The sequence below is a fragment of the Chiloscyllium plagiosum genome, unplaced genomic scaffold, assembly GCF_037043375.1.
Source record: "Chiloscyllium plagiosum isolate Xiang-an unplaced genomic scaffold, Cpla_swu_hap1 HiC_scaffold_12, whole genome shotgun sequence".
Classification (NCBI taxonomy): Eukaryota; Metazoa; Chordata; class Chondrichthyes; order Orectolobiformes; family Hemiscylliidae; genus Chiloscyllium; species Chiloscyllium plagiosum.
This window is the reverse complement of record NW_028270150.1, coordinates 3,492,643-3,508,872: the sequence shown is the minus strand read 5'-3', so window position 1 is coordinate 3,508,872 and position 16,230 is coordinate 3,492,643. Positions and strand designations below refer to the sequence as shown.

The window sequence follows — 16,230 nt, the reverse complement described above, 5'->3', positions numbered from 1 at the left end:
ATCATTCCGCACACAAACCACTCTGTGTATAAAAAAAAGTTGCCCCTTATGTCCTTTTTAAAACTTTCTCCCCTCACCTTAAAAATATGCTGCCTAATGTTCAACAGTGGGTGACCATATCGGGGAATAAGTGGGACCACAATTTAGTTAGGTTTAGTATTATTATGGAAAAGGACAGAGATAAATCAGGAGGCACAGTTTTACACTGGCAAGGACATTTTCCAAAACTGAGGAGTGATTTGGCTGAAGTGAACGGGGCAGGATTAGAACGGATAACTCCGTGTTAAACCAGTGGGAGGCGCTAAACAGTGAGATCCTCACAACACAAAACAGACACGACTCTCAAAATAAGAATGGTGCTGGAGCCCAGTGGTTGGCGAGAAAAATACAGGGGGTGAAAGCACAGGAAAAGAAAGTTTATGGTAGTCACAAAAAGCTCAACCCTGCAGGTAACATGGAGGAATATAGAAAGTACAGGGATCCACTGAGAAAAGAAATAGGGAAATCAAAGAGAGGGCATGTAAAAGTATTAACAAGCAAGATAAAGGAACCCCCAAACATGTTTTACCAGTATATAAAGAGCAAAAAGATAATTAAGAAAAAAGTGGGAGCTATGAGAGATGAAGGAGGGAACTTGTGTGAAGATGCAGAGGATATGGGAAAAGTTTTAATTATTTTTTAATCTCTGTATCCACAAAGGAAAGGGATGATGTGGATACAGTACTCCAAGAGGAGCAGTATGAAATATCAGACAAAATAATTAAAATGAGAGAGGAAGGGTAAGGAGTTAGAATCCTTGAAAGTGGATAAGTCACCAGGGCTGGATGGATTGTTCCTTCAGATGTTGGAGGAGGTCAGGAGGAAATAGCAGATGCGCTGAGGATTACTTTCCAATCTTCAGTAGACACAGGTGAGGTGCCAGAGGACTGGAGCAATGCAAATGTGGTTCCCTTATTTAAAAAGGAAATGCCCAACAATTATGGGCCAGTTAGTCTTACTTCAGTGGTGGGCTGTTTGTTCAAATCAATCCTGAGAGATTGGACAAATTGTTCCTTAGAAAGGCATGGACTGGTCAGGGATAGTCAGCATAGCTTTGTGAGGGCAGGTCAGGGATAGTCAGCATAGCTTTGTGAGGGCAGGCCAGGGATAGTCAGCATAGCTTTGTGAGGGCAGGCCAGGGATAGTCAGCATAGCTTTGTGAGGGCAGGCCAGGGATAGTCAGCATAGCTTTGTGAGGGCAGGTCTGGGATAGTCAGCATAGCTTTGTGAGGGCAGGTCAGGGATAGTCAGCATAGCTTTGTGAGGGCAGGCCATACCTTATGGATTTTGACTGAATTCTTTGAGGAACTGACGAGGAGGATCGATGAGGGTTGTGCAGTGGATGTTGTCTACATGGATTGTAGTAAGGCATTTGACAAGATCCCACATGGTACACGGGTCAAAAAGGTAAAAGCCCATGGGATACAGGGTAATGTGTCAAATTGGGTCCAAATTTGGATTAATAAAGGGAAGCAAAGGGTAATGGGCAATGGCTGCCCCTGAGAATGGAAAGCTGTTTGAAGTGGTGTTCCACAGGGGCTGGGTGTTGGGACCCTACTGTTTGTTTTAGACATGAACGATCTGGACCTGAACGTGAGGAGTGGGAGGGGGTCCACAATTGGGAAATTTGCAGGTGACCCAACAATTGGCCGTGTAGCGGGTCGTGTAGAGGAAAGCTGTAAGCTCCACAATGCTATCGATGGGTTGGTGGGGTAGGCAGGAAGGTGGCAGATGGAGTTCAACTCTGATAAGCGTGAGGTAATACACTTAGGGAGGTCAGACAGTAAAGGGGAATACACAATAAACAGGAATATACCCAGAGGGGGAGATGGAGTGAGAGATCTTGGTGTGCAAGTGTACAGCTCCCCTAAAGGTAGCCATCCAGGTAGATAATGTTATAAAGAAGGTAAATAGAATGCTCTCCTACATTGGCAGAGATACAGAATACAGAAGTAGGGATATAAAGATGACACTGTATAAGACACTAGGGAGGCCACAACTGGAGTATTGTGTGTGGGTCTGGTCACCACATTACAGGAAGGATGGAATTACTCTGGAGATTTACTGGAATGTTGCCAGGGCTGGAGAATTGTAGCTACAGGGAGAGAATGGAGAGGTTGGAGTTGTTTACCTTGGAACAGAGGAAGCTGAGGGGTGACATGATTGAGGGATACAACATTGTGAGGGGTAGAGGGACAGGAGCAGCGTGTTTCCTTCTGCAAAGACCAGAGTTAATTGATTCAAGCTAAGTGGGGGCAAGTTTATAGGGGATGTGAGGGAAACCTTGTTTACACACAGGGTGGTGGGTCTCCGGAATTCACTGCTTGTGTTGGTGATAAACTCTTTTTTTTCTTTTTTTTAAAAGAAAAGTCCCTGGATCTATGCCTTAAGTGTAATAAGCTGAAGGGATATGGGATTAGAAAGGTCTTCTGGGTGTCTTTGGGTTGGCAAGGACAGGATGGGCCAAATGGCCTCCTCCTGTGCTGTATCATTTCTATGGTTCTGTGTCTTTCTGAGTATGTAATTACCTTTGTTTAACTCCAGAATATCAATGTGAACCTCCCAGTTTCCCAGCCTCCATGGGAGAATCTTGGACCAGAAGACATAGTTTCAGAATAAAGGGGGTCTGATTTGAAGTGTGATGAGGAGGAATTTTTTTCTCGGAGTTCAGAGTCTTTGGACTCCTTGCCGCAGAGAGCTATGGGGTCGGTCCTTCTGTATATTTAAGGCTGAGATAGATTCTCAAGCATAGGGGAACCATGGGTTATGAGGAGAAGGCAGGAAACTTGATGTGAGGATCAACCATGACCCTACTGAATGACGGAGCAGGCTTCAACAGCATACTACTGTTCCCTTTTCATGTGTTCATATTGAACAGACTGTCTCGATGTTTAACTGGCAGAATAAAAAACATTGGGTTTCCAAACGGAAGAGATATTCATATCAAGAGCTGTGTTTGAGTTCCTGGGATGGAATCAAGCGAGCACTCAATCCAAGAGCTTGATCTGCAGGTGAGCCCTGTCTTAGCTGCTGACCCTTACAGTACATCCTGAAACTAACTTTGACCCTGTCCCCAACATAGATTGCCTGTGAGAAGACAGTCTCTGCTCTTCAACACATTGTGACCCGGACGATCTCGAATGCAAAAGGTAGGCAAAGGCTAAGCTTGCTGTTCCTACGCACAGATTCTGGAGATACTGAGCTCCAAGGTGGGGGGTGTTGGTCAGTCTCAATTAGGTGGGATTAAAGAATACATGTGGGGGTGACATCTGTGCTTACATGACCAAGAACCATTCCTGTTCCTCATATTGATGTGAAGTTGCTCCTCAAAACCCTTACTTCTACAGTTTCAGGGCAGAAACTATGGTAATCTCCATTATCCCTGTACTGTCTGACCTCAGTGTTTGGGCAAGTGTAGGGGAATTTCACAATTTACTTGCAGTTTAAAAGAGTTGAGAAGGCTTTACTCTGTATCAAACTCCATGCTGTCCCTGTCCTGGGAATGCCCCATGCTATACGTGTCCTGGGAGTGTTTAATGGAGACAGGCCAGAGGTAACATTACATTCATTTGCAAAGGGAAGAGAAACTTTACATGCTGTTTAAAAGAGTAGAAGGAACATTATTTTTTTTTATATTTACATCTGTAAAGGTATTGGTGGAACCTCCTGACACCAAATATGAACATCAAACCTTCCTTCCTGGATGCATCAGCTATTGGGCATTCCTTTCCTCTGGGCCACCAATGAGCTAATACTACCTCGATGCCATATGGGGAGATAATGCATGGCAATACCAGATTTCACTTGGGATCATAGTGTGCCAGCACCTTCGAGGATGAGAGCTGTTGCTTCACTTCTTTAAGAGCAATGGCTTGGCTACATGATAGTTTCCAAGGCTGACCCTTCTTTAAAAGTTTAGAGGGAACTTTATTCTGTACCTAATCTCATGCTGCACCTCACCTGTATATGTTTGATTAGGACAGTGCAGGAGGATCTTTACTTTCAGACTAAAAGCATTAAGGGAGCTTTAGTCTGTATCTAACCCCATGCTGTTTCTGTCCTGGGAATGCTTGATGGGAACAGTGTTGAGGTAGCTTTCGTCAGTATCTAACCTTGTCCTGGGAGTGCTTGATGGGGTCAGTGTGTGTGGAGTTTTACTCAATGTAGCCCCTGACATGGTCTCCCTCACTAGCCTTCTTTTTCTTTTGTTGCAGCTTTGGCTGGACCAGGTAAGAAGCCAAGTGCAGCACAGTTGGAGCTGCGAGTGGTGCAGAGCAAGCGACAGATCGAAAACCCTGAGATAATAATCCATGCAACTACCATATAACCGTCTCAGCTGCTTAGCGCTGCTCCTGTGTAGCCATGCCAAGTACACCTGGGTATGGCACCTGTTGGAAAGGTTTGTCCCCAAGTCTGAAAGGGATCATGGATCAGAGAGCTCTCTGTATTGCTTGATCCTGCTGTGCGGGGATAACTCTTTCTGGTGGGAATGCTTGAGACAGACAGGTAGAGATTGGATGTAATCATCCTCCCTTAGACTGCTGTCCATCTCTCCCTGCAGCTATGTTACACGGGAGCTAGGTATTTGCAGTTGTCTACTTGTTTTGGAACATCTGCCCATCTGATGTGTGCCCAGTTTGTCAATGTATGTGGAGTGACTCTGTGTACACGATGTGGAATGAGAGGTCAGAGTGAGGACATCCTTGGCAGGGATGGGTATGCTACTGTTAGTTGGGAATGTGTAGTGGATGGATGTACAATTAATAGGCACAACTGCAGGAAATGTTGCAGCAAAGTGAATAATGTCAATATTTTGATGGTGAATCACAGAGGGAGTCCCTGGGCTGTGTTTCTATCAGATCCAGTACTGCTGATCCACACTAGCCCCTGATGCTGATTGAGTGACCATGGGATCAGGTCAATGGCCCTTTACCCTATAATACTGTCCAGTAACTCCCTCTCATTTGTTTGTTAAATAATTTGAAGTCGATTGGCTGTTTGTGAAAGTTTGCACCTCCTCCTCTACTTCCACACCCAAACCTACCACCATAAGCCGTTATTCCTTTCTTCTGTAGGAGTTTGGCTTCCCTGTGAATGTATTTACACTCATTACTTCAAACACTCCCTCTGGCAGGAAACCTGACATTCTCACCCATTGTCCTAGTAAAGAAATATCATCTGTTTGTCTGGGGGTGTTTGAGGGGGGCATTGTAGAGGGAGCTTTAGTGTGTATCTGACCCTGTGCTGTCCCTGTCCTGGGAATGTTTGGGGACAGTGTAGAGTAAGCTTCACTTTGTACCTTATGTGTATTAGAGAGATCCTCCCACCCCTCGTCCTTATGTTGTGATAACTGAAAGAATAGAATAGACCATCTGCAAGGCAGAGTAAAGCTGCACTGTCCCTAGTTTCCGGTCCATGTACCATTCTCCTGCCCCCCCCCACTATATATTTGAAGTTGATTAGATTAAGCTGTCAATTCCACGTTGAGTGAAGGTTCTGCATGTGCTCAGTCTGCCAGGGCTCTGAGGCACAACTCAGCCAATGCCCAGGTTCTGAGAGCTAGGGAATGGGAAATGCTCTGGTTGAAGTGGTCTCCAGTGGCTGGAGGACTTTGATATGAGATGGGTCAGAGGGTGGAAACCAACCAGAGCGAATCATCAAACATTGCTCTGTGACCCCTTGGTATCTCTTTCCCAGATTCTGGGAGTGGGCATTTGGTGGTGGTGGTGTCTGTCTGGGTTCCATGGTAATAAGAGGATGAAGGTAACCACTCTGTGTGCTGTTGATCTTGGGAAGTCAGGGCCATAACGACTAACCTGTTCACCTCTGCCTGTTTGCTCTGTGCTATCAATTGACAAACCTGTCGTTTTCCACCCCTCTTCTTTCTCCGCCCCCCCCTCCCCAAACACCCTCAAGCTTCAGGTTCTGTGTTAGTTGTCTTGGATTGTATTCTTAAAGCCACTTGTCTAACTGTCTGGTTTAGTTAGACAGAGCTTAGGATCACTCCCCTCTGGTCTCCCAGGGTGGACAAGAGGCTGGACTCCAATCTCCTACCTCATTCTCAATGGTCTCAGTTCACACAGTTGATGCTGAGACTGTTTGCCCCTGGTTAGGGAATCTAGAACACAGGGATACGTGCTCAGAATAAGGGACCAATCACTTAGGACTAAGTTGAGAAATTTCTTCACTAGGATGCTGAATCTCTGGAATTCTCTACACCAGGGCTTTGTGGATGCTCCATCAGCCAGTATATTTAAGGCTAGAGGAGACTGATCTTGGCTCTCTCAGGGAATCACAAGAAATAGGAGTGGTTAGGACAGTGGAGGTTAAGCTGGTGATCAGCCAAGATCATATTAGATAGAGGAGCAGGTTTGAGGAATGTTATGCTGTTCTCCTGCTTCTGTTACCCGTGCTCCTGTGATTGGGACAGGGAGACAATGAGGATTAAGGGTTCTCAGTGATTCTGCTTCATGGAGAGGAAATGGCAGCTTTGGTTCCTGCCTCTGACCCTGCCTCCTATCAGTGTCCCTGCAGTTTGCAAGTTGGAGTGAGTGGTAATGCTTTTTGGCATAACATTCATTGTCAAATATTCCAGTTATGCAAAAGTAATGTTCTGAAGCTGCTGGAAATCTGAAATGCAAACAAACCCTGGAAATATTCAACAGGCTAATTAGCGTTTGTGCAGAGACAGGTTTTATTTTCTTGCATAAAACATCACATCAAGGTTAACTTGCTGCCCATTCCTAACTAGTCTTGACAAGCTTGTTGAACTGCTGCATTGAATCACTACAGTCAGTTGGATGAAAGGTCCCAGACCTGAAACTCTAACCCTTTTCTTCACTCCACAGGCACTGTCTGACCTCCTGAGTATTTCTGACAATTTCTGTTTATTATCTTAGCAATGCACGCTGTTCATAAATCACATGGCACGGTGGCACAGTGGTTAGCACTGTTGCCTCACAACGCCAGAGACCCGGGTTCAATTCCCGCCTCAGGCGACTGACTGTGTGGAGTTTGCATGTTCTCCCCGTGTCTGCGTGGGTTTCCTCCGGGTGCTCCGGTTTCCTCCCACAGTCCAAAGATGTGCAGGTCAGGTGAATTGGCCATGCTAAATTGCCCGTAGTGTTAGGTAAGGGGTAAATGTAGGGGTATGGGTCGGTTGCGCTTCGGCGGGTCGGTGTGGACTTGTTGGGCCGAAGGGCCTGTTTCCACACTAATCTAATCTAATCTAATCTAATGCTCTCAACACACAATGGACCCATCCCCCAGAAAGATAGACGGTATGCATGTGGGATCCCATCCCCCTGGGCAGAGACAGTGCCCTCTTTTAAAAAGATGAAGAGACAGCTTTAAGTACACTAATTTTACAGTTTAATTCTCAGTAAACCTGGAACTTTAATTGTAGATCACAGCACTAAAATTGATTGAAATCTGTGTTCTAACCTCCTGAGATACCAGCTGTCTAAGTATTCTTAGGAGATGTAGAACAGTTTTATATTAAAAATGACCTTGACTCCAACAAACACAAACTCCTCTTGTTGGATGTCCCTTTGTGCTGGGAACTGCTTGCTGCTCAATGAATGTTTGGTTTTCTCTGCTGGGGTCTTGTGTATAAGTGAGAAATGGAACTAGTTTGAGATATTTGTTTGATGGATCTTTATGCTCCTGCATTGGCTGCGCAGTAAAAGACAGCTGAACTCACGTTGATAAAGTCACTGCTCATACAACGCACCTTAATAAAGCCGTCCTTCCTACCTGAGTTGTTACCTGCAGAAACCCATCTGTCTGTCATCAACAGTGTTGAGGCTGGTCCAATCTGTGGGTCATCTCTGGCTGGGAATAGTTCAGGATACTAAAGAGGCAAAACAAAATAGTGAGTAAACCTTGTGAATGTGAGTGTGTGCATCTGTGCGTCAATATATATCCTGGGTAGGTGACTTAGTCTGTAATTGTTTGTCTGTGTGTCTCGCTTTCTTAGATCCTGGCCAGGTGAGCTCCACTGACCTGCCCCCTCACTGCTCTGTTGCTGGGCACATAGTGATGCCACGTCTGTCCCGCTTTGGTCAGGAAGACTGCTCTTCCTCCTGGTTCAGCTCCCTCACCACTTGGGAAGATAGCAGTTTCCCTCAGCCAAACACAGATCAGGAAATCACAGGGTCCCAGATGGTCAGTGTTCAGAAGCTTTGACCTGTGCCTGTTGTGGTAATGTAGGACTGATCCTGTAAGCTGTCAAGCTTGCAGTATCTGGGAGAATTTCTCTAGATTGTTGGTAGATTTTGTTGAGTCCTGCTTCCGACATTCAAACTCTGTGCTACATATGTTCCTGTACCGTCCAGTGTGTGCAGTATTAATATATCAAACTAATGAACTAAAATCAATCTTTTCAAATTAATTTACATATAAATATCTAAAGATTTATCTTTGACTGGAAATAAATCATTTATTTAATAAGATGTTGGATCTGTTGCATTTTCTTTTGAATACTCCTGGGACTTTGACGTTGTAGCCATTTCGGAGATATGGACAGAGCAGGGACAGAAATGGATGTTGCAGGTTCCAGGATTTAGAACGTTCATTAATATCGGGGGAGGTGTGGCTTTGTTAGTCAAGAACAGTATAATGGTGGCTGAAAGAACTTTTGACAAGGACACATCCACTGAGATGGGATGGGCTGAGGTTAGAAACAGGAGAGGAGAGGTCACCTTGCTGGGAGTTTTTTAGGCCTCTCCAGAGTTCCAGGGATGTGGAGGAGAGGATTGGCAAAACGATCCTGGATAGGAACAATAGGAACAGGGTGGTCATTATGGGGTCTTTAACTTCCCCAACATTGACTGGAAATGCTATAACTAGTATGTTGGATGGATCAGTTTTTGTCCAATGCGTGCAGGAGGGTTTCCTGACACAGTATGTCGAAGGGCTGATGAGAGGGGAGGCCACACTGGATCTGGTGCTTGGTAATGAACCAGGCCAGGTGTTTGATTTAGTGAAAGGTGAGCATTTTGGAGAGAGTGACCATACTTTGGTCACGCTTAGATTAGCGATAGAAAGGATAGGTACATGCCACAGGGCAAGAGTTATAGATGGGGGAAGGGCAATTATAATGTAAATAGGCAAGACTTAGGAGGCATAGAGCGGGGTAGCAAAATGTAGGGGATGGGGACATTGGAAATGTGGAGCTGGTTTAAGGAACAGATATTACGTGTCCTTCATATGTATGTCCTGTTAGGCAGGAGGAAGTGATAAGGTAAGGGAACTGTGGTTTACTAAAGAAATTGTAACTCTTGTTAAGCGGAAGAGGGAGGCTTCTGTGACAATGAGATGAGATGGTTCAGATGAGGCGATGGAGAGTTACAGATCAGCTCGGAAGGATTTAAAGAGAGAGTTAAGAAGAGCAAGGAGGGGACATGAGCAGTCTTTAGCCGGTAGAATAAAGGACAACCCTAAAACTTTCTATAGGTATGTGAGGAATAAAAGGATGACTAGGGTAGGAATAGGGCCAGTCAAAGACAGAAGTGGGAAGTTGTGTGTGATTAGATTAGATTCCCTACAGTGTGGAAACAGGTCCTTCAGCCCAACAGGTCCACACCGACCCTCCGAAGAGTAACCCACCCAGACTCATTTCCCTACATTTACCCCCGACTAATACACCTAACTCTATGGACAATTTAGCACGGCCAATTCACCAAACCTGCACATTTTTGGATCGTGGGAGGAAACTGGAGCACCCTGAAGAAACCCACGCAGACAGGGGGAGAACGTGCAAACTCGACACGCAGTCACCCTGAGGCTGGAATTGAACCTGCGTCCCTGGTACTGTGAAGCAGCAGTGCTAACCACTGAGCCACTGTGCTGCCCGTGTGGACCCTGTTGAGATTGGAGAAGTGCTAAACGAATATTTCTCATGTTTTCACTCAGGAAAAGGAGAATATTGCTGAGGAGAAGACTGAGATATGGGCTATTAGACTAGAAAGGATCGAGGTTAGTAAGGAGGAGATGTTATCAATTCTAGAAGGTGTGAAATTAGATAAGTCCCCTGGGCCGGATGGAATTTTTCTGAGAATTCTCTGGGAAGCTAGGAAGGAGATGGCCGAGCCTTTGGCCTTGATCTTTTGAGTTGTCATTGTCTACAGGTCTAGTAACAGAGGACTGGAGGATTGCAAATGTTGTGCTCTTGTTCAAGAAGGGCTGTAGAGATGACCCAGGTAATTATAGACCAGTGAGCCTTACGTCTGTTGTAGGAAAAGTTTTAGAAAGGATTATAAGAGATAAGATTTATAATCATCTAGCAAGCAACAATTTGATTGGAAAGAGTCAACATGGATTTGTCAAGGCCAAGTTGTGTCTCACAAACCTCATTGAGTCTTTTGAGAAGGTGACCAAGCATGTGGATGAGGGTAGGGCAGTTGACGTGGTATACATGGACTTCAGTAAAGCCTCTGATAAAGTTCCACATGGTAGGCTATTGGAGAAAATGCAGAGGCATGGGATTGAGGGTGATTTAGCAGTTTGGATTAGAAACTGGCTTTCTGAAAGAAGGTGTGGACAGTGTGGAAGAATGTTGCAGGTTGCAAGGGGACTTGGATAAACTGCAGAATTGGGCTGAAAGATGAATGTGAGGTGATGCACTTTGGGAAGAATAACAGGAAGGCAGAACACTGGGTCAATGGAAAGATTCTTAGTAGTGTGGATGTGCAGAGGGATCTTGGAGTCACACGTACATAGATCCCTGAAAGTTGCCACCCAGGTTGATAGTGCTGTTAAGAAGGCATACGGTGTGTTAGGTTTCATTGGTAGAAGGATTGAGTTCTGGAGCCATGATGTCATGTTCCATGTCATGTACAAAACGCTAGTGCAGCCACACTTGGAGTATTGTGTGCAGTTCTGGTCACCCCATTACAGGAAAGATGTGGAAGCATTGGAAAAGCTGCAGAGAAGATTTACCAGGATGTTGCCTGGTCTGGAGCAAAGGTGTTATGAGGAAAGGCTGAGAGACTTTGGTCTGTTCTCATTGGAGAGAAGAAGGCTAAGAGGGGATTTGGTAGAGACATACAAGATCATCAAAGGATTAGATAGGGTGGACAGTGAGTCTTTTTCCTATGATTAAAACATCTGCTTGTACAAGGGGGCATAGCTGAAAGTTGAGGGGTGATAGATTTAAGACAGATGCCCGAGGCAGGTTCTTTACTCCGAGAGTGGTAAGGGCGTGGAATGCCCTGCCTGCCAATGTAGTTAACTCAGCCACATCAGGGAGATTTAAACGGTCCTTGGCTAACACGAGGGGCCATAGCTTTAAATTGAGGGGGGATAGATTTAGGACAGATGTCAGAGGTAGGTTCTTTACTCAGAGAGTAGTAGCGGCATGAAATGGCCTGCCTGCAACAGTAGTAGACCCGCTGATGTTAAGAGCATTTAAATGGGCATTGGACATACATATGGATAATAATGGAATGGTGTAGGTTAGATGGGCATCGATGAATTTCACAGATCAGCACAACATAGAGGGCTGAAGGGCCTGTACTGCGCTGATTATCTGATATGTCTTGATTAAGTCACCTCTCAACCTTCTTCTCTCCAACGAAAACAGCCTTAGTTCCCTCAGCCTTTCCTCGTAAGACCTTCCTTCCATACCAGGCAACATCCTAATAAATCCCCTCTGAACCCTTTTCAAAGCTTTCACATCCTTCCTGTAATGCGGTGACCAGAACTGCAAGCAATACTCCAGGAAAGCTGTCTTGTACAGCTGAAGCATGACCTTGTGGCTCCAAAACGCAATCCCCCTACCAATAAACGCCAACACACCATATACCTTATCAACCTGGGTGGCAACTTTCAACGATTTATGCACCTGGACATGGAGATCTCTCTGTACATCTACAGTGCCAAGAATTTTACCATTAGCCCAGTATTCTGCATTTTTGTTACTACTTCTGAAGTGAACTACCTCACACGTTTCCGCATTAAACTCCATTTGCCACTTCTCAGCCCAGCTCTGCATCTTATCTATGTCCCTCTGTAACCCACAACATGCTTTGGCACTATCCACAACTCTGCCTACCTTAGTGTCATCCACAAATTTACTAACCCATCCTTCTACACCCACCTACAGGTCATTTATAAAAAAGACAAACAGCAGTGGCCCCAAAACAGATCCTTGCGGCACACCACTGGCTTCATTGTCTTGTTATGACCCATTGGTAAAGAGCGCTGATTGTTGAGCATCCCTGGTGGGATCACCACAGAAGTTAATGATTTAATCAAAGCACACCATTTTGATTTATCTGTCTGATGGAATGAGGTTCACTGAAAACATGTTAGGTTCCAATACTTAAAGTATTACTGTTTATGACTAATAAGTAAATTCTAATCCCCAACTACCAATTCTCAACATTCAGCTCTACTGAGTAGAGTCATAGAAAAATTGTAACCCTCTTTAACATCCCTACACCCACTTATAGTCAGGCACAGACAACAAAAACAAGTTTTTCTGGGTGGAGGGAGACAAGCTGAGAAACCGTCCATTGGCACCAGTCCACAGGGTTTGCTGAGATGATCCTTTGGCCTTGCCAGAGCTTTGCTCTTCAGTTTCTTTTCTGCAGCTACCCTAACCAAAGTGGTCCAGAAGGGACAGTGTATAAACACAGAAGAACATCAAATAGAGTCAAAGTGTCTTTACTTAGATACATAACATTTACAGCAAAATAAATGGATTACTGGCACCAAGAGACAGTAAAAGAAATGCTGTTATAGCCATTTCATAGACAGAAGATCAAAGCGGGTTTATTTTATTCATTTGTGGGATGTCTGCATTGCTGGCTGGGACAGTATTTATTGCCCATTCCTAGTTGTCCCTTGAGCAGGTGATGATGAGATGTCGTCTTGAACTGCAGCAGTCTGTGGTGAATGTTGACCCACAATGCCCTTGGGAAGGGAATTCCAGGATTTTGATCCAGGGAGAGTCAAGGAATGGAGAGATATTTTCCAAGTCAGGATGGCACAAGCTGCTTAGAGGGGAACTTGCCGTGTTCCCATGTATCTGCTGTCCTTGTCCTTCTCGATAGAAGTGGTCATATATTTGAAAGGTGCAATCTGAGGATCTTTGGTGTATTTCTGCAGTGCGTCTTGTAGATGGTACACACTGCTGCTATGAGTGTCGGTGATCGAGGTAATTATTGTTTGTGGATGTGCCAATGAAGCAGGCTGCTTTGTCCTGGATGGTGTCAAGCTTCTTGAGTGTTGTTGGAGTTTCATCCATCCAGGCCAATGGAGAGAATTCCATCACACTCCTGATTTGTGCCTTGTGAGTGGTGAACAGACTTTGGTGAGTCACGTGGATGAGTTACTTGTGGCAGTATTCCCAGCCTGCTCTTGTAGCCACTGTGGCGAAAGTGAGGACGACAGATGCTGGAAATCAGAGTCTAGATTAGTGTGGTGCAGGAAAAGCACAGCAGGTCAGGCAGCATCCAGGGAGCAGGAAAATCGACGTTTGGGCAAAAGCCCTTCATCAAGAACATCGATTTTCCTGCTCCTTGGATGCTGCCTGACCTGCTGTGCTTTTCAGCACCACTCTAATCTAGACCCTTGTAGGCACTGTGTTTATGTGGTGAGTCCAGTTGAGTTTCTGGTCAATGATAATCCCCAAGATGTTGACAGTGGGGGATTCATTGATGAGCTGAAAAATGTGTTGCTTGAAAAGCACAGCAGGTCAGGCAGCATCCAAGGAGCAGGAGAATCGATGTTTCAGGCATAAGCCCTTCTTCAGGAAGATCGATTTTCCTGCTCCTTGGATGCTGCCTGACCTGCTGCGCTTTTCCAGCAACACATTTTCAGCTCTGATCTCCAGCATCTGCAGACCTCACTTTCTCCTCGGGGATTCATTGATGGTAACTCAATTGAATGCTAAGGGGTGGTGGTTCATTGATGGTAACTCAATTGAATGCTAAAGGGTGGTGGTTACAATGTCTCATTGGTGACACTCTTAGCCTGTGATGTAAATGTTAGTTGTCACTTGTCAGCTGGATATTGTTCAGATTTAATTGCATTTGAACATTGACTGCTTCAGTATCTGAGGAGTGGTGAATGGTGCTGAACATTGTGCAATCATCAACGAACATCCCCACTTCTGACCTCCTGATGGAGGGAAGGTCATTGATGAAGCAGCTGAAGATGGTTGGGCCTAGGACACTATCCTGAGGAACTTCTGCAGAGATGTCCTGGAGATGAGATAACTGACCTCGAACAACCATTATCATCTTCCTATGTGCCAGGTATGACTCCAACCAGCAGAGAGTTTGCCCTCAATACCTATTGATTCCAGTTTTGCCAGGGCTCCTTGATGCCACACACAGTCAAATGCAGCATTGGTGTCAAGGGTCATCACTCACCCCTCCCCTCTGGAATTCAGCTCTTTTGTCCATGTTCGAACCAAGGCTGGAATGAGGTCAGGAGCTGAGTGGCCCTGGGGGAACCCAAACTGGGGGTCACTGAGTAGGTTATTGCTGAGCAGGTGCTGCTTGATAGCCCTGTTGATGACACCTTCCATCACTTTACTGATGATCAAGAGTAGACAGATGGAATGGTAATTGGCCGCGTTGGATTTGTCTTGCTTTTTATGTACAGAATATACCTGGGCAATTTTCCACATTGTTGGGTAGATGTCAGTGTTGTTACTGTACTAGAACAGCTTGCTTGGCTAGGGGAGGGGCAAGTTCTGGAGCACAAGTCTTCAGTACAATTGCTGGAATGTCGACAGGGCCTATAGCCTTGGCAATATCTAGTGTCTCCAAACATTTCTTGATAACATGGAGTGAATTGAAATGGCTGAGACTGGTATCTGTGATGCTGGGAACCGTTGGAGAAGCCAGAAATGGATCATCCACTCAGCACTTCGGGCTGAAGATTGCTGTGAAAGCTGGTCTAGGTTTTAGGCTGGCCACCATTATCCCTGACAAACCCACTTACTCCCACAGTTAACCTCAACTGTACATCCTTGCACCCTGCTTCCTGTAAAGACACTATACCATTTCAACAGTTTCTCCATCTCTGTCCTGATGTTGCCAACTTTAACAAGAAGGCTGCCAAGATGTCCCACCACCACCTTCAACTGAAGATTCCACTGCAGTTGACAGGGCCCTCGGCCGTGTCTGACCCATCTCCCACACTTCTGCCCTCATCCCTTCTCTTGCTCCCGCAGCAGCGATAGGGGTTCCCTTTTCCTTACCCACTATCTCACCAGCATCTACATCCAGAAGATCATCAGCCGCCATTTCCATCACCTCCAGCAGGATACCACCACCAGACACATATTCCCCTCCCCTCCTTTGTCAGCCTTCTGCAGTGACTGTTTCACTCCTCCTTCACTCCCAACATTTCCCCACAGCCTCATGGCACCTTCCCCTGCAATCTCAGAAGGTATAATATCTGTCTGTTTACTTCCTCTGTCCTCACTATCCAAGGCCCCAACCACCCTTCGGGTGAAGCAGTGACTCAGAGAGTCATAGAGTTGTACAGCACGGAAACAGACCCTTTGGTCTAACTCCTCCATGCCGATCTGATATTTCCAATTAATCTAATCCCATTTAGAACATTTAACAGTACAGCACAGGAACAGTCCCTTCAGCCCATAATGTCATGATGCCAAATTAAACTAATCTCTTCTGCCTGCCCTTGGTCCATATCCCTCCATTCCGTGCATATTAATGTGCTTATCTAAAAGTTCCTTAAAAGGCCCTTTCGTATCTGCCTCCAACACCACCCCTGGCAATGCATTCCAGATTTCTACCTCTCTCTGTGTAAAAGAAAACCTGCCACTCTCAGCTCTTTTTTGAACTTTCCCCTCTCACCTTAAATGCATGCCCTCCTGTTTTAGATATTTCGACTCTGGGAAAAAGATTCTGACTGTTAACCCTCTATGCATCTCTTAATTTTATAGACTTCTGTCAAGTCTCCCCTCGGCCTCTGCTAAGAGAAAACAACCTGAGTTTTTTTTAGCCCCTTCTTATAGCTCATACCCTCTAATCCAGGCAGCATCCTGGTAAACCTCTTCTGTACTCTCTCCAAAGCCTCCACATCCTTCCTGTAATGTGGTGACCAGAATTGAACTCAATACTCTACGTATGGCCTAATCAAAGTCTTATAGAACTGCAACATAACATCCTGATTCTTATACTCAGTCCCTGACCAGTAAAGGTAAGC

The 16,230-nt window shown here is 45.4% G+C and overlaps 1 protein-coding gene across 1 annotated transcript in view; it reads left to right on the top strand.

Annotated features, from left to right (window-relative positions):
• The window catches only part of pdxka (pyridoxal (pyridoxine, vitamin B6) kinase a), a 36,058-nt gene extending 27,566 nt beyond the window's left edge, over positions 1-8,492 (top strand). The window contains exons 10-11 of the mRNA XM_087992430.1: positions 3,122-3,188; positions 4,254-8,492. Coding sequence (XP_087848556.1) covers positions 3,122-3,188; positions 4,254-4,366 — 180 coding nt within the window. The 3' untranslated portion in view covers positions 4,367-8,492. The remainder of the gene's footprint in view (positions 1-3,121; positions 3,189-4,253) is intronic.
• Positions 8,493-16,230: the final 7,738 nt, after the last annotated feature.